Source organism: Arachis hypogaea, chromosome 3 (genome assembly GCF_003086295.3).
Source record: "Arachis hypogaea cultivar Tifrunner chromosome 3, arahy.Tifrunner.gnm2.J5K5, whole genome shotgun sequence".
NCBI classification, from domain to species: Eukaryota; Viridiplantae; Streptophyta; class Magnoliopsida; order Fabales; family Fabaceae; genus Arachis; species Arachis hypogaea.
In genome coordinates, this window is record NC_092038.1 from 110,864,514 (window position 1) to 110,887,774 (window position 23,261).

Consider the following 23,261-nt stretch of genomic DNA (forward strand, 5'->3'; position numbering starts at 1 on the left):
CTTCTTTAAAAGATTATTCACTAGACTTTTGTATTTAGCTTCTAATATTTCTATTGCACTTTTGTATTTCCATTAGATAAAGATTATTCACTATTAATATGTTTGGATTTTAATGAGTTTAGTTTTTAATGTATTTGGTGTTTAACTTGTTTATATTATTTTTATTGATGTTACACATTTATTGTACTTGTTCAATTTTTAAAATAATTTTTTTTTCATGAATTTCAAAATTATTGGATACCCAATTATCCGAACCAAACCAATTCATTCTTAATCGATTTAGTTTGATTCGGATACATATAAAAAAAAATACAAATCTAAACCAAACTAAACCGATTATATTTTAATCAAATCGATTCTAATTTTATCTTAAATCCAAACCAAACCAACACACCCGTCCATATTTATATTTTCGTGCACAATAATACTACCTTATATATTTAATTGCTATTTTATCAGTGCAGCTTGTAGCAAGTAACAGAACACAAGCTTTTCGGTTCAGAACTCACGAGCTGCAACACACAAAGACCCTTTTTTGCTTATTCCTTTATTCTTCTTCTTCTTCTTCTTCTTCTTCTTCTTCTTCTTCCATTTGCTTCTACTCTGTTTCCACTTTACCACACAACACAAACGCCAATCCACAGAACCCTAATTCCCTTCAAACAATAACATAAAGTAATTCCCTCCTTCTCACCTCTGATTTATATGTATTCCATCCATTTCGTAATCCGTTAATTTCCAATTCTGATTCCTATCCTCTCACTCTTCATCTTTTTTCTGCTTCAACAGAGGTAGCACAATGGTTTTCGTTTCGCGAGCTGCTACACCGTCACACTGTATTCGCCATGACACCATATTTCGGCACAGCTTCGATGGGTCCAATGTTAGGAGGAGACCTTGCTTTGCTGTCTCTCCTTCTTCCTGGGATTCTGCTAAGAAGGGTTGGCGTGGTCGTAGTATGATTGTTGCAGCTAGCCCTCCCACCGAAGATGCTGTGGTTGCTGCGGAGCCACTCACGAAGAAGGATCTTGTGGATTATCTTGCCTCTGGTTGCAAGACCAAGGATAAATGGAGGTGCCAATTTTTATTTGTATTCATGTTGAATTGAATTTGAATTCATTTTCATTTCTCGAAGATGTTGTGAACAATCATTACTTAATTTTTTCCCGTGTTAGTGTATATTTGTACTTGTTCGGGCCTTTTTTTTTAAATTTAAAATCTTGTTTTGTTTTTTGAGTAGCCATATTAGGTTGTTCTTTTTTTTCTCTGTGGACTGTGGTTGTAGAGGGTTAGTGCTCTGGTAAGGTTGCCGCATTGTGGCCGGAATGTCGCATGTTCAAATCATGAAAATAGCCTCTTCGCTTGTAGGGATTAGGAGGCTGAGTCCCAACTGGTCATTTTGCAATTTTTATGGCACCTTATTAAGTTTCTTTAGTTCTTGAAGTTACCAAACGTGAACTGTATGTTACGGCCTTATGGGATAAGTGGTTTGTGTTTTTATCGGAGATCATTTATTCGTGTAGTCTTGCAGGATAGGTACTGAACATGAGAAGTTCGGCTTTGAGTTTGGAAGCTTGCGTCCAATGAAGTACGAGCAAATAGCAGAGTTGTTGAATGGCATTGCTGAGAGATTTGAGTGGGAAAAAATAATGGAAGGTGATAAAATTATTGGACTCAAACAGGTAAGCTATTATTTGAGTGAATGAGAATGTTAAACTTCTATCTTTTTTTTTCTTTTTTTTTCTCTTTCTCTTTGGGAGATTTAAAATGTCATTTGTTTGTTTAAGATGGCTATCCATTCAAGCATCCAACCCAATGTTTTTCTTTACTGTTGGAGACTTGATGCTATGCTCCGGTTTGCTGTTTGTGAATCAGGGGAAGCAGAGCATATCATTGGAGCCAGGTGGTCAGTTTGAGCTTAGTGGAGCCCCTCTTGAAACCTTGCATCAGACTTGTGCTGAAGTTAATTCACACCTCTATCAGGTTAATTGTGCATTCTTGTTATGGGATACATCTAAAGTAATCCGCTGTTATTTCATTGGAGAAATTGGCCTGATATTTTTTTGGCTGTTGTCATCTTAACTATGCATTGTTTTTATTGTAACATAATTGGCAGCCACATGTTTTGTTTAGTTCATTATGTTTGATTTTCTTGTAATCAGGTAAGTGACCTCGATATTTCTTTCAGTTCTGTTAATTATTTCTGAAAACTTGTATGTCTAGGTTAAAGCTGTTGCGGAGGAAATGGGCATTGGATTTTTGGGTATTGGCTTCCAGCCAAAGTGGGGAATCAAAGACATACCTATAATGCCAAAGGTAGTTTCTCTTTCTCCCCATCTTTTTAAGTGCATGAACTGGCTGAAGATGCAAAACTTTCTCAGCTTTCTCTAGAATGAAAACCTTCCGGTGATGACATTTTTTGAGCACATGAACGACCCAGCTAATTTATGTAATGGAATGGCCTGGGGTCTGTAATAGTCAACTTGTCACTGAGTTTGTTAGGGTTTATTCATTTTAGTAATTAGTATATAATAGCTGTCGTATTTTGCAGCTGCATATATTCATTAACTTATTGAGCAATGAAATTACTGAAACAACTTTAATTCATGTAGACTCGAACATGTAAACTGCTATTTTTGTTCAGGGGAATTTGCCCACATGGCTTCATAACTTAATTTGCACATGGTTTTTTTCTTTTTCTTTTTTTGTGTGTGTGTGTGTTTGTGGGGAGAGAAAAAAGGGGGGGGGGGGGGGTTGTTGGTTGGGTGAGTGGATTTGGAAATGTATATACTTGTTCCACCATAACCTCACATTGTGTAACATGCTAGAATGACCTTTACCTTGCTAGTTCAAGTTTCAGGGCATATAAGCTTTTATTCCTGAAATATCTTTATACAAGAGATTACTAATTGATTCCTTAATCACCACTGATAACCCGCCTTTTCTTCATAGCTTAGCAACTCATATTAAGGGAGGCAAAATAGTTGGGCCTATTTGATATAGTAATTGAACAGTGACCATGCTTCTTTCTTATGTTTAGTGCTTTAATTACTTGCTTTTTGACTGGATCTTGATGGCTTAGGGAAGATATGATATCATGAGGAATTACATGCCTAAAGTTGGTTCCCTTGGTCTTGACATGATGTTCAGAACATGTACTGTACAGGTGAGATGTGTGACGATCATTGAGCTGATTTATCCTTGAGCAATGCTGATTTGAACATGGTGAAATGAATATCTTCTGAAAGAAAATTAATCAGTTCAATTCATGACAAATAAAGCTCTTGTATTGGTAGTAATAATTTTGAACTTTTGCTTTTATAGGTCAATCTGGACTTCAGTTCTGAAGCTGATATGATCAGGAAATTTCGCGCTGGCCTAGCTTTGCAGCCCGTAAGAATTAAGAGATATTGACATATAGTCTTTTCCCCTTTGGGAAAATATTCAATGCTATGGAATATAATATCTTTTCTTGTTACAACAGATAGCAACAGCTCTTTTTGCAAATTCACCCTTCACAGAAGGAAAGCCGAATGGTTTTGTCAGTATGAGAAGGTACTCGAAAGTTGAAACTTTTTGTGAAGTTATCTCTTTTTGCACTTTGCAATGTTAAGGTAACCTATTTGGTTTTCATGTGCTTTCAACAGCCAAATTTGGACTGATACTGATAAGGAACGCACAGGCATGCTCCCCTTTGTTTTTGATGACTCATTCGGGTAAGAGTGTTTTTGAATTATGAAGGTTTAAGTGATAATCTGTTATACCCGAGTATTCTGACTCTCCCTTTATGGTTTCTTTTAATTCAAAAGGAGGCATTAATATTAAAGTACTGTTATTTCATTCACTGATTTATTTATTTCTCCCGCCACTTGTTTCTCTCCTACTCTATGGTTTCAGGTTTGAGCAGTACGTCGATTATGCTCTTGATGTTCCAATGTATTTTGTCTATCGGAAAAAGAAATATGTCGACTGCACTGGAATGACTTTTAGGGTTCCCATCTATCTTTATTTTTCTTGTAATTTATTGTTCTTGTAATTTATGCCCTGCCATCATTTATTTTGGAACGTATGTAGAGAATTAATTATTGTATTATTGCAGGACTTTTTGGCTGGAAAACTTCCTTGTCTTCCCGGTGAATTACCAACCCTCAATGATTGGGAGAATCACTTGACGACTATATTTCCTGAGGTTTGTTCTTAACTTCTTTTTGATTTCTCTATTTAGTTGGTATCTGTTGCTTTTGCAGTGGTTTTAAAGCATTTTCTAGTTATGCTACTGTTTTTACCATTATTCCTTTCAGGTCAGGCTGAAGAGGTATTTGGAGATGAGAGGTGCTGATGGAGGGCCATGGAGAAGGTTATGTGCCTTACCAGCACTTTGGGTGAGTGGCATTAAACATACTACTCCAATTATCTATACAAAAATATTTTAAGCATTAGCTTAGACAAGCAGGAATCATGTTTTTAATATATTGCCATAAAGCTTTTTAACGTGTTTATTTAGATATTCAAGCCTTTTCTGTTTGCCTGCAGAATGCATTTCTTCACTTATAAGTTATAAATTGCTTTTCTGTATCATAAGCTCATTGTAATTTTCCTGATGGTGCCAGGTAGGGCTATTGTACGATGATGTTTCTCTACAAAACATTTTAGATATGACAGCAGATTGGACTCCGGAAGAAAGGCAAATGCTAAGGAACAAGGTAATTATCCTATGTACTATTCAAACCCAAAACTTAAGTTGTTAGATACAGTGTCAAAAATGACGTTTCTTTCCATTTAATTGGCAACTAGCTCCCTCATGGAGAGAGAGGATTGAATTCAAACCACACTTTCAAAGTGGCTTTGAATTCCTCAACTAATAGTTCATCATTTCTGCATCTGTTATAAGTTAGGTGCAAACCTATGTCCTCATGCTCTGCTAGTTGATTCTCGAGACATTATTTGGGATCTGGAAAAAGAAATATCTGTTTCTGTTACACTGGTACCTGCACTTAACTGGAACTTACAGCAGCAATGAATAACAATAAGTAGATCAGAATGATCTCCCCTGTACTTTATTATTGTAACAGAAACACAAATAGGTAGAAATAGAAAATGACAATGGTTGTTATGGTAGAGTCAGTCTCTCTGCTAAATCCAAATATAGATTCTCACCAATTTTCTACCCCACTCTCTCCCTCTTTGCTACTTATATACCCTCTCCTCTTCTCTCTCCAATCATGTGAAATCACTCCTCTGCACCCCTAGGGTCATGTCCCTCACACTCTGCCGGGTGGAGAGTTAGTTACGAGAATCTTCTTACAGCTACCCTTTCCCATTCTACCCTCGGCTCTAGTCCTTTTACTATAGTGAAAAGGCAGTGGGTAAATCTTCATCCTCCTAGGAATAGAATTGGAAGTTCCGCACCCTTATAATGCAGGCAGACACATTACACAAGCAAATATACAGTATAATCATTATAGGATTTCAGTCTCTGAGATACTGAGATGTGCTCCTGTTTTCCTCCCAAGGATTATACTTATACGTGCCATAGACCCAGTAGTAATATGTTAGTTTACTGACTATTAGAGGCTCTATTTTGCAGGTTCCCATAACTGGCCTAAAAACACCATTTAGAGACGGTCTTCTGAAGCATGTTGCTGAAGAAGTTCTACAGTTAGCAAGGGTAAGTTGGCTGCTATTATCTTTTATTTCTAAATTTCTATTGATATTATCATCAAATCAAAGTTGCTTAGAGCATGCTGTCTTGCAGGATGGCTTGGAAAGAAGAGGCTTTAAAGAAACAGGATTTTTGAATGAGGTAGCTGAGGTGGTTAGAACAGGTACTTGATTTATGGGTTCTATCACAAAGCAAATGACAATAAGTTAATCTAGTAACAAATACAGTACTATCTGAAAATTATGCATGGCTTTTGTAATAATTCATTGATAAATTTCTAATGATTTTTTGTGATGGTAGGTATCACTCCAGCTGAGAAGCTTCTGGAATTGTATCATGGAAAGTGGGGGCAATCTGTAGATCATGTATTTGAGGAATTGCTTTATTGAGCTGTATTCACATAAATACTTGCTTCTCTTTCACTTTTTAAGTGGAGGTTACTTGTGTGTGAAACCTTTGGTTGTATTCCTCGTAATCTTTCTTGTGCTCTGCTTTTAGATATAGGAAATAATTTCTGATATAATTTTTTTGCCTCAAGGCTTCTCATGTACTCTTCTGTGGAAACGTGATGTGACCAAGCTGGTCTTTAATTCATGTCACAAATTTGAGAATCTCATCTAGGTAATCAATTTAACAGAAGAGGCAATAGATTAATGGTTTGCGGTTGATACCATATGTCAATGTTGCCGGATCGAGGTTTTTCCCTCTAGTTCTAGGCTCGAAGTGATATAAATTGCTTCATAAGATGAGGATTATTAGAGTAAAAATAAAAAATTTTCCCATGTTATCCGTGTTATATTAGAAACAGAAAGTAACGTTAATATTTTGGAGAGAGAGGTGACATCTTAACCAACCGAGACATTAACTTCATTTGATTTGTGAGTTAGTTGATATTACAACTCAGTGGTATATTCTTTGTTGAAGCAATTTTTCACTTATTGAAATGTTATAGAGACAGATCGCGAACCATTTCATGTGGATTTTGAATGCGAACGTGAACATCTTTAATGCAACTGGTTGGATAGGCTTGAGAGAGGTGGGTAGTTGCCATGGATAGAACATCCTATCTCAAGCTTGTTCTTACTAAATTAGAATTGATGTTGGACCTTATTTACTCCATCCACAGATCCACTGACTTGAAAACTATCATGTAACATGAGTTAATTACCTCCTTAAACCTATGTTCCTCTTCTATAGCTAACAAATATCTATCCACCACCATCACTCATCGTATGGTAGCTAACTGAAATGAAATTATGTGATATGATATGATATAATACATTTGCAACTGCTTTCATGATTTTTCTACACTTTTATATTTTGTCTCGTTCTATTACATATCTAGACATATATTGATACTTTTATGTAGAAACCACATGCGACCAAATCTATTTGCTACTATTTAAGACTTGTTCATTTGTGTATACAGCTCTTTTCTTCTGTATAAACACCAACCATAGAAAATTAAAGTTTTTCATGGGAACAATGAGATGTTACTAGTTAATTAATTTCTTTGAAGGAACCCGAGGAGGATTCCCTCACCAATAGCCAACCCAACTACCGCTTTAGTTAGTATTGTGATAATAGTTGTCTTGAGAAGGATACAGGTTGCAGCGGAACTATGATACCCTTAATAATTGATTCAAATTCCCTAGGGTCTTTGGCCTTACATGAGAAAGTACATAATAACTACTGAATGTTAGTATTTGAGTTTGTTAAGGATAGGGTTGTAATGCATGTCAAAAACACAAACCAAAAGCGTGTAAACATGTGATATTAACCTCCAAACCATTAAGAATAGTGCCAAAATTTGATTTATTCATTGGCATCAACTCTTTATCCCAAACTATTACAGTATGTCCCATGATTCATGGTTCAAACAGAAAAATAAGGTGAAAATTCGTTGTGTTAATGACTGCGTGGTGAGTGGTGACCAAATGAAAAACTAGAAGTGGACAAGTTGGGAAATGGGAACCATATTGACAGATGGGATATCAAGTGGTAGTGGTAGGAAGGACTGATATTCAGATAGCTTTCTATCATATGGCCAAAAAGAACAATCATACATCTCTTCTTGTCACCTTCCATATCCAGCTCATTACTCATTAGTCCCCCCTCTTTGGCTGAGTTTGACATGGCCCCCTCCCCCAACAAACCCACATGAACCTATTAATTGAACACTAACATTAATTTAATATAATATGACCCATTTTATATTTGAGCTTAATTTTGATGCACTGACAGTCGTACAATCACATCCATTCTTTTAAATGATCCTTTATGCGGTCAATGTGAAAATCAATTATCTTTTTAATGTGACATTACGTAACTTGAATATACATGTAAAATTATTTTACACTCACACTCACACTCACACTCATAGTGTATTAAAATTAAATTCTTTTATATTTATTTTTGTTTAATCAACATGGGCATTTTTATTACCGTGCCATCGTTTTTAAAACTTCTGGGAAAATGCCACACTAATAAACGAAAGTAATAGTAGAATTTTGATAAATTTTTTTAAAAGGATGACACATTGGTAAAAATACTCACTCTTAAGATAGGTTTAATATTTCGTTTAGAAAAAGTATAGGTAGAGAATGAAAATATTAAATAATGTGAACAATAGATATATGTCAGTAATTTGCGGATGATTATTCTAATATTAAGATTTATGTCAGTAATTTGGGGGTATAGTGACTTGAATTGGACAAATTTTAAAGTCCATTGTTTATATTGTTCAAAAAAGTCATTGATTACCTAGCATAATCTTTAGTATAATAACACTTGTAATGAAAGTAACTTTTATAGTTAGATATTGTCATAAAAATCTGTAAATAACAAAAAAATAATTTTGCACAGTTTCTAGTTGATATGGTTTTTTACCTAATAATTATGATTTTATATATGGAGAAAAAGAGAGTGAAATACCAATTTTACAAGTCTTATCATATAATATCCCCTCTGCATTTATTTCTTCTACAAAAGGCCATCCATTTCTCTCCTCCTCTTCATTGCATCATATACTTGATCTTACTCAAGTGTTTCAGCAATCCTTGAGTATTTTCTCATTGAGAAATCTGTTCCCTCACTTGTTGAAAAATGAGAGAAATCTTGCACATTCAAGCTGGTCAATGTGGGAACCAAATTGGAGGAAAGTTTTGGGAGGTTATGTGTGACGAACATGGGATAGATGCCACTGGAAATTATGTTGGAAAGTCTCATCTTCAACTTGAAAGGGTGAACGTGTACTACAATGAAGCGAGTGGGGGACGCTATGTCCCTCGAGCGGTGCTCATGGACCTTGAGCCAGGAACCATGGACAGCTTGCGTTCTGGTCCTTTTGGAAAGATCTTTAGGCCTGATAACTTCGTGTTTGGTCAGAACGGTGCTGGTAACAACTGGGCTAAAGGCCATTACACAGAGGGAGCAGAGCTTATTGATTCTGTTCTTGATGTTGTTCGCAAAGAAGCTGAGAATTGCGATTGCTTGCAAGGTATGTGTTTATCTGTTGTTGATATATATTGCTTCAATAATTAAACTGAAATTGTTTGACTTTGATGATGATGACAGGGTTCCAAGTGTGTCATTCGCTGGGAGGAGGAACGGGATCAGGAATGGGGACGTTGCTGATATCGAAGATCAGAGAAGAGTACCCTGATCGGATGATGTTGACATTCTCTGTGTTCCCATCTCCAAAGGTTTCAGACACGGTGGTCGAACCCTACAACGCCACACTCTCCGTTCATCAATTGGTTGAGAATGCCGACGAGTGCATGGTCCTTGATAATGAGGCACTCTATGATATCTGCTTCCGCACCCTCAAGCTCACTAACCCAAGCTGTAAGCGTATTCATATTGATTCACTTATTTATTTATTTATTAATTAATTAAACACGCGTGATATGAATCGGTGCAGTTGGCGATCTGAACCATTTGATCTCAACAACGATGAGTGGAGTGACATGCTGCCTCCGGTTCCCAGGTCAACTCAACTCCGATCTGCGAAAACTGGCGGTGAACCTCATCCCGTTCCCGCGGCTCCACTTCTTCATGGTTGGTTTCGCGCCTTTGACGTCGCGAGGGTCGCAGCAGTACAGAGCACTCACCATACCGGAGCTGACTCAGCAAATGTGGGACGCAAGAAACATGATGTGTGCCGCAGATCCCAGACACGGAAGGTACCTAACGGCGTCCGCCATGTTCCGCGGCAAGATGAGCACTAAAGAAGTGGATGAACAAATGATCAAATTGCAGAACAAGAACTCCTCCTACTTTGTCGAGTGGATACCAAACAATGTCAAGTCCAGCGTGTGTGACATCCCTCCTACTGGTTTGTCAATGTCCTCAACTTTCATGGGGAATTCCACTTCCATTCAAGAGATGTTTAGGCGCGTGTCGGAGCAGTTTACGGTTATGTTCAAGAGGAAGGCTTTCTTGCATTGGTACACTGGTGAGGGCATGGATGAGATGGAGTTCACCGAGGCTGAGAGCAATATGAATGATTTGGTTGCTGAGTATCAGCAGTATCAAGATGCAGCTGCTATAGATGATGATGAAGAGGAGTTTGATGAAGATGAAGGACTAGCTGCATGAGAAGAATGAGGTCATGAAGGCTCATTAATTTGTCATGGTAATTTATAGTATACTCTCTATATGGTTATGCTTATGGTTATGGCATGGTGAAAATTAGGAGGAAGTGGTGGTGGTGTTATGTGTATTTATTATATCGCTGCTGGGGTTGGCATTCATAAAGTTGAAAGGTACATATGATTTGGACCATGTATTTGTTACATATAAATGTGAGTGGTTTCCTAGTTTATGTGAATTTCCTTCCCACAAGTTCAACTCGATGCGGCTTTTTCAGTTTGGTATTTATGCAGATTTCTTTTTCTTCTTCTTGAATTTGCTGTGGGTTTTGTTTGCTTTATAAATTGGTAATGAACACTTGCCTTTTTTCCCTCTCCATCTTGCATCTATTTTTTCCACTTTAATTTTTTTTTTCGTCTTTTTTTTTTGTTGCTTGACGTTAATATCCAATAATAGATATAAGTGTAAATTTAAATCTAAATTTTGATCTTTATTGTTATTTTATAAATATTATTTTAATAATGTAGTTATAAACTCTAGTTAGTCGAAAAAATATTATTCTTTCTCTTCCTTTTAAATAAATAAAAAAGGATTATTACTATGATTTGTTTAATTAGTAACTCAAAATAATTTATGATAAAGTAGCATTTAAAATTATTAGACATATAATTGATCAAATTTAACAGTACTCACATTATAGCGTATTAAAACATATATTCAAAATAAAAGTAATTTTAAAAAACAATATGGGTCCTTAGCTTAGTGGTAGAGCATTTGACTGCAGATCAAGAGGTCATTGGTTCGAATCCGGTAGGGCCCTTTTAAATTTATGTTTTTATTTTTATTTTCGCAATTAGTATTCCACTCTCTCTTCTTGAACTTTCAGGAATCCTCACTTTCCTTCTACATTTTACTTTTTAGTGGCCCCTATTTTCATTCTCGAGTTAACAGGTGCTACCATAAATAGAAAAGAACTAATGCCTTCAGGACAAGTGTTCCTTCAAAATCAGCCTAATAGATATTGTATCCCTATCATGACGATCCTTTATTCACATTGAATAATGCACGTTCAATAAAATAAGGAAGAAGCAAAGTATGAGATTCTCTAAGATAAGAAAGGTGCTATCATAGAGTTTATAAAGTAGAAACAAAGACAGTACTGATTTCTGATTAAATGTAACAGAATAAAGATTCAAAGAATATCTATATGCATATATTAGATACAAAAAGAGAGCCTATTTCATGTTGACACGATAGCCATGACCAATTGTTCTGTACATTAAATTACAAAAAGCATATCAAATAGCATTTGCCAGTTACCCAACAAATGCCGACATAACTCACAGAGTTACTTCTAACCATGACTCTTTATAAACACCAAAATAACCCTAAAATGCAAATAGACGCTATAATTCTGTGGTGACCCTTAAGTCTGTCTGTGCAAAAGAATGACGAACCAGTCATGTCATGTTGCCCAAACATTGAGAAACCAGCATGTGTACTATATGTAAGGAACCTATCATCAGTCACAGGGAAAACAACGGTTTTTAAGGGAACATTGTAAACTAGTTTGTGTTCTTTTTCGTTTCAATTGAAGAGGCCTCTTTAAGGGCTACTCGAGCCTCCGCCTCCCTGCCCAGCGCAAAGAGACAAGCAGCTTGTAGATAGGATGCTATGTGCCAAACAGGAGATATTGATTGTGCCTGTGATGCATCTTTAAGCGCTTCCTCCGGCATGCTGCTAATGAGATAACACAGACTACGTCGTGCATAGACCGTTGGGGAAACCATGGTTCCAACATCAATGAACTGCATTACAGAACCAAACCATCAGCTTCTAATCTTAATTGCTCCAATGTGTATACACGGAGAGAATGTTTAAAATATCTACACATCAATATATAAAATACATATTCTTCGGTGTAATAAACTTCAGAACCAAGCAACTTACTAACCTGTGTATAGCTATCAATTGCGGTTCTAAAATCCTTTTGCCGAAAAGCAGCATCACCCTTCTTCTTTGAGTTCAATGTTTCCTGCATCTGGTTGGTCCACATTTGAAACGAAAGCTAGTTGATAGAAAAACAAAATTAAGTTAGTGATGGAGATAGTCGGAAAGTGGGCAACTCAGTCAATCAATCTAGCATCGTAAGTTAGATCAAGCACAATACATACGTGAAAAGCATAATGAAAACCAATACATTTTGAAGACCAGAAATGACGAGAATTGAATATCAAAAGACCAAAAGCTATACCTCAGTTGCTGCACCCTCGTCATCTTTATACCCAAGTTTCTCCAACACCTCATGTATGGCAGTCAGATCCATTCGTTGACATGCTTCACCAAGTGGAGTAAGGGGAAAGGCAGCAGCACCATCCGGTATGCCCATCAGCGCAAGAGAAGAAACCTAAAAAATTAAAAAAAATTCCAGAGCCAATTTCAGCTTTACTAGAATAGGATCTCAGTTCTAAGTGCTGGAAAGGGGAAAAAAAAAGGCTTCTAAGACAATTGTCAACTTACCTCGGAATCTTTCTGTAGAGGTATTAAAGCAGCAACCAATGACTTTGGATTAGGTCGCTCTCGCGGTTCAGCTTGTAAACATCGAGAGGCTAGACGCACTAATTCTGTCCCCTCATCAGTTGAAAATTGTCCCACTAAACAAGAGTCAGTTAGTGTCGTAACATTCCGGTCCCTAATCAGATCAAGAGCCTGCAAAATTAAAAAAAAAAATTGATGAACAAAAAATATCATAATCTATACTCAATGCTTCAGACTTTTGCAACATAAGAAACTTACATGGCTTGGAGGAATATGTTTTCCACTTAGAAGGTCAAGTAAAAGGGTCCCAAAGCTATAAGTTACACTCTCTGGAGTAACTCTACCTGTATAATCAAGGAAGCAGAAGGCAGACACAAAGTGAATACAATGACTGACAATGAATACTCTCTATTATATACATCGGTCATACTAAGCTAGATGATAAAACCGATAGGGTCATGACAATTAGTACCACCCAACAAGGTCACAGACATGATCAACATCCTGAAAAGTAGCATATTTTGTCAAAGAAAGTACCTGTCCTCAGATACTCTGGCGGTGTAAATGCCAAATTCGTACTATAACTTTTCCCATCTCGACTGTTTTTCATCAGACCAAAGCATGAAAGCTTAGGATTGTATTCCTGAAAAAGGGGAAAAAAAAAGGAACATCAACAGAATTCATACTATTCTGGCTCGGAGAAAAGGGTTTTGGTCAGTTCCTTCCATCTTCCAGTTGTACCAGTTGTATACTTTATATATACTGTATATTGTATAAAAATAAAGCTTTAAATAAGATTACATTAATACGTGCATCTTTTAAGCACCATCCCCAGCATCCCCTTAGCAATACCGATTGCAACACAAACAAAGGAAAATAAACTTACATCATCAAAAAGAACTCTGTAAGCATTTAGGTCATGATATAGTGCACGTCCCCTGCTGGTACAGTACTCCAAAGCTTGGGCAAGGTGAAAGGCAACTCTCAGTCGCATTGCCCATTTCATCGGCTGAGTTTCCCCTACATAAATGCACAAACAATTGTCAAAAGAAAGTTAGTTGCTTTTGGGTCACTACTTGGATGAGAATTGCATTTAGAATATAACCTAGGGCATGCTAAAGCTAATGCAGGCAAAAGTGAGTTGGTTGCTAGACAGTTACGTACAATGAAACAAGTGCTTTGCCAAAGTCTCATTGGGCATAAATTCTGCGACAAGTAACCTTTCATCACCGTCACAGCAACATCCAAGGAGATTTACCAATCTATGGTTCCTTAGCTGACCTACAGCTCTGGCCTCCCCCTGAAGGATATAAAGAAGGTTCTTTAGCAAACAAATAATTGAAAGCGCATTTCAGAAGGGGGAAAAACACATCATTCACCATGTGCAAAATATAAGTTTCGAACGCAAAATCTCTGGACAGGTTAATTTTGTTATTTTTATAGATCTTGTCTGTCACACAGGTCACATATAAAGTGTCTATGACAAATGAAAAATCACATGCATGCAAAAAAAAGTTTCATGGATGACAATTGAGGCACTGATTCATGTCTTATATTTATTTATCCAAGATAAAGAAACATTCCTAAGCAAAGGCAACAAAGCCTGTGTAGAAAGCAAACTAAAAATTACCACCATTCTGCTGAAACCAGAAAGAGAAAATGCAAAAGGGTATCACTTATAACAATAACTTATTAAAAATCACATAGTGTAAGCACATAAAAGGACAGATTACCATAAATTGCTGTGCATCTGGCCAGGCTAATTTGTTGAACCGTTTGACAGCTATTCGCATTTGATTTTCAAGTTTCCCTTTATAGACCACATTTGGTGCCTTTTCTCCATGCTCAGAAACTATATTTTCTACTGCAAACCCGGATGTAGCCTTCCTGAGCTGATCAATTGTGTACTCTCGAAACTGCGGCAAGTCACTGCCCTCAATTCTATCTTCATTTTCTGAGCAGGAAATACAAACTCAGAAATTACAATCACTCCTAAGAATAGCAAGAACATTAAAAAGCAGAGACAAATGTAGATCACTTACGAACAATTTGTGCCTCTGGAACTTGATCATCTCGGGCGCCCCAGCAGCATACTTTCGATATTTCACAGCCCATCCCAACCCTACAACTCTTTAGCAAACATAATTAGCATCGACGAAGTCGAAGTTATCCTAAAATCCCCCGTACCCTTTTCTTTTCATTTTATTTCCTTCGTCAAAACACCCCCCCCCCCCCAACCACACACACAGAGAGCTTAGCATGACGTTCAGCAGAATATGCCCCATAACTCCATGAATTACAAATAAAAAGTAAAAACAGGTTTGCAGGGATTCAGTTACCAAAACTATAAATTTTCAATACCCAATGAACCTTCACACCAATAAAACAAAATCCAATCACCAAGTTAGGTTCCTGAAGATTGTCAGCAAGGCTTCACAAAATTGAACGCCCCTTGGAAGCTTGTTACAGCTTGGTGGGAGCAAAACCATAGCAACCACGGAATAAAGCAATTACCGGAAATAAGAACTAATAATCAGCATTAACAGAACAACAAGACCAAACCTTTATTCAATTTTCTTTAATTTCAGTATTGAATCTATGCAAGTGCTGGGTCAAACAACTTCAACGGTGCTTGCTGAATTGGTAAAACCAAGCAATCAAATCAGCAAAGAATCAGCTCCAAAACATTCATTCGCCCTCAAAAATTCAAGAATGCATCAAAATCAACAAGCAGAACAACTCAACTGCAAAATCAACTAATCCAGGATCAAGAGGAAGAAGAAGTGAATTGAGAAGGGAACAGGGAAGAAAGGGGAAGAGAAGGCATTGAAGAAGACCTGAAGAAGCGCAGGGAATGGTCGTCGTCGTCCTCGTAAACAGTCAAAACTCAAAAGGCACACCACACGGCACACGGTTTGGAAAGTGAAAGGACTTTGGTTTCTTGTTCTGATTTTTCTTCCTTCCTTGCCTTATTATGTTCGATTTATACGCTGTTATTTTAATATTAAATTAATCATATGTTAAGATGTAATAATAATAATAATAATAATAATAATAATAATAATAATAATAATAATAGGGTAACAAGATGAAAAATTAAATGAAAGTCGTAGATGGGAAAACGGAAGTTACAAAATTGAGGGCTGGTTCAATTTCAATGGTCATCGCCTTCTAGTGCTTCCATGCCGAACTAGAAAATTTAGGTTTAATTACTTTCTAGGTCTTTACAGTTTCATCGAATTTTTAATTAGATTTTTATATTTTTTAATTAGTTTTTATATGTTATTTTTTTTAATTTAGTTCCTACCATCATAAATCTGTTTAAAATAACAGAATATTCTATTAAAAAATCGAATATTCTTATAATTAGATTAAAATAATTAATTAAAATCTCTTCTATTTTTTAAAATACCAATATTATCCTTTACATTTTGTCTCCAAATTAAAAAATCCTAACCAGTCCTAAGTTAGTTTTTTCAGATCCAAATTGAGTTTCTCCTCCATCGCACTCTGTTGCTGTCTTCCGTGGCGTCGTGCTTGTCCGTCGTTGGGTGGTCATCGTCCGTCTGCATCTTCTACGGGTCCACAGTCCGTGCTCTGCTCCGCTTGTCTGCCTTGCCCATTGCATCGCCTCGTCTCGCCTTGTCTCACCGTGCCTCGCCTCGAATCGCCGCTGTTCAACTCCGTCTTGCTCCCTGGATTGGCTCTGCAACAACGTGTGGCTGCTAAAAAATTATGGTAGCGATTAAAATGGGGATTAAAATGAGGATGAAACAGCAGGAAGAGTATGATGGCAATGGTGCTGCTGCTGTTTATTCCACACAGAAAATGGTGTTTGCTTACTATGCCACTGGTCATGAATTTGGCCACGCAACTCGTGTTGCGGAGGTAACCTCTCATTTCTCATCCTCATTCTCATTGTCATTGTCGTTCATGATTCATTATTTGGATATTGCATTGCACTTAAGTTTGAATTGCAATTTCAATTTCAATTGCATGTATATATGTAGGTGGTGAGGCATCTAATCCTTGCTGGTCATGATTTTCATGTGGTCATTGCTGTTCCTGAATTTGTTTTCACCAACGAAGTGCATTCTCCTTGCTTATTTTTTCGCAAGGTGAGTTTAATTCATTTTAGCTTGATTTGGTCTTAGTTTGATAGTTAGATCCACTTCAAAATGCCGTTGTTCATGATCTAGATTAGTTGGACTGTATCTGAATATGTTTGTTATGGAATGAAATGCATGCTAGGATCATAGCCCATGTGTTTTTTTTTTGTGAACAGAAAAAAAAGCACATGCTTTACTACGTGTAATGATAGATGTACTCACCTTGAATTAAACATTGGGTTGTCAATGACTCAACATCTTAAAACATGTAACTCTTTTGCTATCTCTCTATATCCAAAACCCACTTCATCTTCTCCAACATAATCTTATTTTTATTTCCAAATTTCTATACCTCATTCAAATTCTGCGTCTTTTACTCTTTTGCGGAAAACACAAAACTGATTCCTCTCTTTTCACACTGTTAAGTCGATGCCTACTTTTGGAAACATATAGTATGGGTATACAATGTCAATTTTGGTTATTTTCCCTAATTTCTTCTTCTTTGTTCTTCATGTATAGGGACATTTAATGATTCTTCAGGGACTCATCAATTTAATGCAGTTCGGTTGTGCACCTCCATTCTTGTAAAGATACTTCTAAGTCTATTGAAGCTTGTTTTGTTAATTCAAGGATCATACCTTGAAAATGATGAAAGGCTTTTCTTTCTTTTTCTTATTTGTCTTACACCCAAATGGAAGGCCTTTTATTATCTTTCTTGGTGTTGCTCCTGCTTGCTTTCCCGTGGCCTTTGTTGGATTTGGTATAAGTTTATTATCTTATTATTAATTTCTCTTGAATTAAGAAACTAATAAACTTTGTGATCCTAAACATTTATGGTTGTGTTAATGTGTGCTAAGCAAAAATTGTATGAGTTTTTATAATGTGTTTGTTTCGGTGCAGCAAGAAACAAATTGAAGCGAAGTTGGAATAAGCTCAATTTGGAGAGCAAGGGAACCTGGTCAAGAATGATTTCACGAGGTGTGGTCTCTGCATCGATACAAAAGCAGAATTTATGGAAGACACCATCCTCATAGAAAATCAAAAGAAGAAGTAAACGATGTAGAACAGAATTTCGCTAAAACTGATAGATTAATTTAGGATAGTTGATATGAATTATTCTATTTATAAGAAAGAGAGAGCTTAAAAAGTGAGTATCAATTTTTGTCATGAGAAAGGCAAGAGAGTTAGGATGTGAGAATATATAGAAAAAGCCATGAGGTGTTTGAGAATTTTGTTTTGTATTTGGTTTGAATTGATATTTGTAACTTGAATTCGTTTATAGTGAATTTCTACCATTTGTTGTTGTGGAGACTGGATGTAGATCTCACTTTTAGAGTCGAACCAGGACATATTGTAATCTTTTCTATTATAGCTTTCATCCAAAATATCATTAAAATTGTCATCTGCATATCTTTCCACAAATCTTGTGAAATTGTAAACACTAGCATATTTTTCTTAACAAATGAAGATGCATTCAGAATGTCATTATGTTACAAATATGATAGTAACAAAATAAAAAGGATTATAGAAATATCTTTCATGTTGTAAAATCATTGAATAGGGATTATAGGAATATCTTTCATTGAATATTTATAGTTTCATCGAATTTTCAATTAGGTCCCTATACTTCTTTTTCCTTTCAGTTGGGTTCCTAAGGGTATGGGTGCACGAAATTGTGATCTCAATGGTGCCAACAAGTTTTTGGTACACATAATTGTAATCTCAACTCTTTTTCACAACTTCGCACAACTAACCAGCAAGTGCACTGGGTCGTCCAAGTAATAAACCTTACGTGAGTAAAGGTCGATCCCACGGAGATTGTGGCTTGAAGCAAGCTATGGTCACCTTGTAAATCTCAGTCAGGTGGATTCAAATGGTTATGGAATTTTAATAATTAAAAATATAAATAAACATAAAATAAAGATAGAGATATGGTGCACGAAATTGTGATCATCAATGGCGCCATCAACATGGTACGCTCAATTGCAATCTCAACTCTTTATCACAACTTCGCACAACTAACCAGCAAGTGCACTGGGTCGTCCAAGTAATAAACCTTACGCGAGTAAGCGGTCGATCCCACGGAGATTGTTGGTATGAAGCAAGCTATGGTCATCTTGTAAATCTCAGTCAGGCGGATTCAAATGGTTATGGAGGATTAATGATTAAAAGATAAATAAAACATAAAGTAAAGATAGAGATACTTATGTAATTCATTGATGAGAATTTCAGATAAGCGTATGGAGATGCTTTGTCCCTTCCGTCTCTCTGCTTTCCTACTGTCTTCATCCAATCCTTCTTACTCCTTTCCATGACAAGCTGTATGTTGGGCATCACCGTTGTCAATGGCTACAGTCCCGTCCACTCAGTGAAAATGTTCAACGCGCTCTGTCACAGCACGTCTATTCATCTGTCGGTTCTCGATCATGTCGGAATAGAATCCAGTGATTCTTTTGCGTCTGTCACTAACGCCCCACAATCGCGAGTTTGAAGCTCGTCACAGTCATTCAATCCTTGAATTCTACTCAGAATACCACAGACAAGGTTTAGACCTTCCGAATTCTCAAGAATGCCGCCATCAATTCTAGCTTATACCAAGAAGATTCTGATTAAGGAATCCAAGAGATATCCACTCAATCTAAGGTAGAACGGAGGTGGTTGTCAGGCACACGTTCATAGGTGAGAATGATGATGAGTGTCACGGATCATCACATTCATCAAGTTGAGGAACAAGTGATATCTTAGAACAAGAATAAGCTGAATTTAATAGAAGAACAATAGTAATTGCATTAATAATCGAGGTACAGCAGAGCTCCACACCTTAATCTATGGTGTGTAGAAACTCCACCGTTGAAAATACATAAGAACAAGGTCTAGGCATGGCCGAATGGCCAGCCTCCCATAATCTAAGAACTAGACGTCCAAAGATGATCCTAAGATCTAAAGTGATCAAAAGATTAAAATACAATAGCAAAATGTCCTATTTATAGAGAACTAGTAGCTTAAGGTTTACAAAAATGAGTAAATGATATAAAAATCCACTTCCGGGCCCACTTGGTATGTGCTTGGGCTGAGCATTGAAGCTTTCATGTGTAGAGACTTTTCTTGGAGTTAAACGCCAGCTTTTGTGCCAGTTTGGGCGTTTAACTCCCATTCTTGTGCCAGTTCCGGCGTTAAACGCCAGAATTCTTGAGCTGATTTGGAATGCCGGTTTGGGCCATCAAATCTCGGGCAAAGTATGGACTAGTATACATTGCTGGAAAGCCCAGGGCTTCTGTAGCTTCAGAAAATCTACTTCGAGTGCAGGGAGGTCAGAATCCAACAGCATCTGCAGTCCTTTTTAGCCTCTGAATCAGATTTTTGCTCAAGTCCCTCAATTTCAGCCAAAAGATACCTGAAATCACAGAAAAACACACAAACTCATAGTAAAGTCCAGAAAGGTGAATTTTAAATAAAAACCAATAAAAATATAATAAAAACTATCTAAAACATACTAAAAATGATGCCAAAAAGCGTATAAATTATCCGCTCATCACAACACCAAACTTAAATTGTTGCTTGTCCCCAAGCAACTGAAAATCAAATAAGATAAAAAGAAGAGAATATGCAATGAATTCCAAAAACATCTATGAAGAACAGTATTAATTAGATGAGCGGGGCTTTTAGCTTTTTGCCTCTAAACAGTTTTGGCATCTCACTCTATCCTTTGAAATTCAGAATGATTGGCTTCTATAGGAACTCAGAATCCAGATAGTGTTATTGATTCTCCTAGTTAAGTATGATGATTCTTGAACACAGCTACTTTATGAGTCTTGGCCGTGGCCCAAAGCACTCTGTCTTCCAGTATTACCACCGGATACATACATGCCATAGACACATAACTAGGTGAACCTTTTCAGATTATGACTCAGCTTTGCTAGAGTCCCCAATTAGAGGTGTCCAGGGTTCTTAAGCACACTCTTTTTGCCTTGGATCACGACTTTATTTTTACCCTTGCCTTTTGGTTTAAAAGGGCTATTGGCTTTTTCTGCTTGCTTTCTCTCTTTTTTTTTCGCACACGCTTCAAGAATCATTTTTATGATTTTTCAGATCCTTAGTAACATGTCTCCTTTTTTCATCATTCTTTCAAGAGCCAACATTCATGAACAACAAATTCAAAAGACATATGCACTGTTCAAGCATACATTCAGAAGTCAAAGTATTGCCACCACATCAAAATAATTAATCTGTTATGAAATTCAAGATTCATGCAATTCTTCTCTTTTTCAATTAAGAACATTTTTCATTTAAGAAAGGTGATGAATTCATAGGACATTCATAACTTTAAGTCATAGACACTAAGACACTAATGATCATAAGACACAAACATAGATAAACATAAGCATAAAAATTCGAAAAACAGAGAAATAAAGGACAAGGAGATTAAAGAACGGGTCCACCTTAGTGATGGCGGCTTGTTCTTCCTCTTGAAGATCTTATGGAGTGCTTGAGCTCCTCAATGTCTCTTCCTTGCCTTTGTTGCTCCTCTCTCATGATTCTTTGATCTTCTCTAATTTCATAGAGGAGGATGGAATGTTGTTGGTGCTCCACCCTTAGTTGTCCCATGTTGGAACTCAATTCTCCTAGGGAGGTGTTGATTTGCTCCCAATAATTTTGTGGAGGAAAGTGCATCCCTTGAGGCATCTCAGGGATTTCATGATGAGTGGGATCTCTTGTTTACTCCATCCTTTTCTTAGTGATGGGCTTGTCCTCATGAATGAGGATGTCTCCCTCTATGTTAATTCACACTGAATTACAGAGGTGACAAATGAGATGAGGGAAGGCTAACCTTGCCAAGGTAGAGGACTTGTCCGCAACCTTATAAAGTTCTTGGGATATAACCTCATGAACTTCTACTTCCTCTCCAATCATGATGCTATGAATCATGATAGCCCGGTCTATAGTAACTTCGGACCGGTTGCTAGTGAGAATGATTGAGCGTTGGATAAACTCTAACCATCCCCTAGCCACGGGCTTGAGGTCATGCCTTCTCAGTTGAACCGGCTTCCTCTTGAATCTCTTTTCCATTGAGCGCCCTCTTCACAAATGTCTATGAGGACTTGGTCCAACCTTTGATCAAAGTTGACCCTTCTAGTGTAGGGGTGTTCATCTCCTTGCATCATGGGCAAGTTGAATGCCAACCTTACATTTTCCGGACTAAAATCTAAGCATTTCTCCCGAACAATTGTAAGCCAATTCTTTTGGTCCAGGTTCACACTTTGATCATGGTTCTTGGTGATCCATGCATTGGCATAGAACTCTTGAACCATTAAGATTCCGACTTGTTGAATGGGGTTGGTAAGAACTTCCCAACCTCTTCTTCGGATCTCATGTTGGATCTCCGGATATTCACTCTTTTTGAGTTTGAAAGGGACCTCGGGGATCACCTTCTTCATGGCCACAACTTCATAGAAGTGGTCTTGATGCACCCTTGAGATAAATCTCTCCATCTCCCATGACTCGGAGGTGGAAGCTTTTGCCTTCCCTTTCCTCTTTCTAGAGGTTTCTCTGGCCTTAGATGCCATAAATGGTTATGGAAAAACAAAAATCAATGCTTTTACCACACCAAACTTAGAAGGTTTGCTCATCCTCGAGCAAAAGAAGAAAGAAGAGAGTAGAAGAAGAAGAAATAGAGGAGATGGAGGTGGCTTTGTTTTTCGGCCAAGGGGGAGAAGTAGTTTGTAGGTTGTGTGAAAATGAAGGAGTGAAGATGGGTTTATATAGTGGTGGAGAGAGGGGTAGGGTTCGGCCAATATTGGTGGGTTTGGGAGGGAAAGTGGTTTGAATTTGAATGGTGAGGTGGTGCACGAAATTGTGATCATCAATGGCGCCATCAACATGGTACGCTCAATTGCAATTTCATCTCTTTATCACAACTTCGCACAACTAACCAGCAAGTGCACTGGGTCATCCAAGTAATAAACCTTACGCGAGTAAGGGTCGATCCCACGGAGATTGTTGGTATGAAGCAAGCTATGGTCATCTTGTAAATCTCAGTCAGGCAGATTCAAATGGTTATAGATGATTTATGAATAAAGCATAGAATAAAGATAGAGATACTTATGCAATTCATTGGTGGGAATTTCAGATAAGCGTTTGGAGATGCTTTGTCCCTTCCGTCTCTCTACTTTCCTACTGTCTTCATCCAATCCTTCTTACTCCTTTCCATGGAAAGCTGTATGTTGGGCATCACCGTTGTCAATGGCTACAGTCCCGTCCTCTCAGTGAAAATGTTCAATGTGCTCTGTCACAGCACGGCTATTCAGCTGTCGGTTCTCGATCATGTCGGAATAGAATCCAGTGATTCTTTTGCGTCTGTC

General features: G+C 37.2%; 3 protein-coding genes and 1 non-coding gene across 14 annotated transcripts; 3 read left to right on the forward strand and 1 right to left on the reverse strand.

Annotated features, from left to right (window-relative positions):
• The first annotated feature begins 433 nt into the window (after nucleotides 1-433).
• On the forward strand, nucleotides 434-6,276 carry LOC112790902 (glutamate--cysteine ligase, chloroplastic). The gene is made up of 16 exons (XM_025833524.3): nucleotides 434-675; nucleotides 790-1,074; nucleotides 1,532-1,682; nucleotides 1,876-1,983; nucleotides 2,224-2,316; nucleotides 3,083-3,166; nucleotides 3,325-3,393; nucleotides 3,485-3,555; nucleotides 3,648-3,716; nucleotides 3,898-3,991; nucleotides 4,100-4,189; nucleotides 4,302-4,382; nucleotides 4,611-4,703; nucleotides 5,588-5,668; nucleotides 5,756-5,825; nucleotides 5,963-6,276. The coding sequence occupies exons 2-16, from the start codon at nucleotides 800-802 to the stop codon at nucleotides 6,049-6,051; spliced, it is 1,518 nt and encodes a 505-aa protein (XP_025689309.1). The 5' UTR covers nucleotides 434-675; nucleotides 790-799; the 3' UTR covers nucleotides 6,052-6,276.
• A 2,151-nt stretch (nucleotides 6,277-8,427) lies between these two features.
• Nucleotides 8,428-10,631, forward strand: LOC112790905 (tubulin beta-1 chain). The gene is made up of 3 exons (XM_025833527.3): nucleotides 8,428-9,161; nucleotides 9,239-9,508; nucleotides 9,585-10,631. The coding sequence occupies exons 1-3, from the start codon at nucleotides 8,768-8,770 to the stop codon at nucleotides 10,259-10,261; spliced, it is 1,341 nt and encodes a 446-aa protein (XP_025689312.1). The 5' UTR covers nucleotides 8,428-8,767; the 3' UTR covers nucleotides 10,262-10,631.
• A 372-nt stretch (nucleotides 10,632-11,003) lies between these two features.
• On the forward strand, nucleotides 11,004-11,075 carry TRNAC-GCA (transfer RNA cysteine (anticodon GCA)). The gene has a single exon. It is a non-coding gene; the product is annotated as a tRNA-Cys (tRNA).
• Nucleotides 11,076-11,397: 322 nt separating this feature from the next.
• On the reverse strand, nucleotides 11,398-15,918 carry LOC112790904 (serine/threonine-protein kinase BSK7). Of its 11 annotated transcripts, none has more exons than XM_025833525.3 (12): nucleotides 15,631-15,918; nucleotides 15,356-15,537; nucleotides 14,836-14,923; nucleotides 14,527-14,747; nucleotides 13,958-14,093; nucleotides 13,680-13,813; nucleotides 13,331-13,436; nucleotides 13,052-13,137; nucleotides 12,776-12,964; nucleotides 12,510-12,662; nucleotides 12,210-12,323; nucleotides 11,398-12,063 (listed from the first exon to the last, which is right to left on the reverse strand). In XM_025833525.3, the coding sequence occupies exons 3-12, from the start codon at nucleotides 14,906-14,908 to the stop codon at nucleotides 11,821-11,823; spliced, it is 1,455 nt and encodes a 484-aa protein (XP_025689310.1). In that variant the 5' UTR covers nucleotides 14,909-14,923; nucleotides 15,356-15,537; nucleotides 15,631-15,918; the 3' UTR covers nucleotides 11,398-11,820. The 11 variants fall into 11 exon arrangements, with proteins under 11 accessions (XP_025689310.1, XP_025689311.1, XP_029152940.1 ...); XM_025833526.3 differs by having other exon boundaries at nucleotides 14,836-14,915; nucleotides 15,631-15,836; XM_029297107.2 differs by having other exon boundaries at nucleotides 14,836-14,915; nucleotides 15,356-15,428; nucleotides 15,631-15,773.
• Between the last annotated feature and the right edge of the window lie 7,343 nt (nucleotides 15,919-23,261).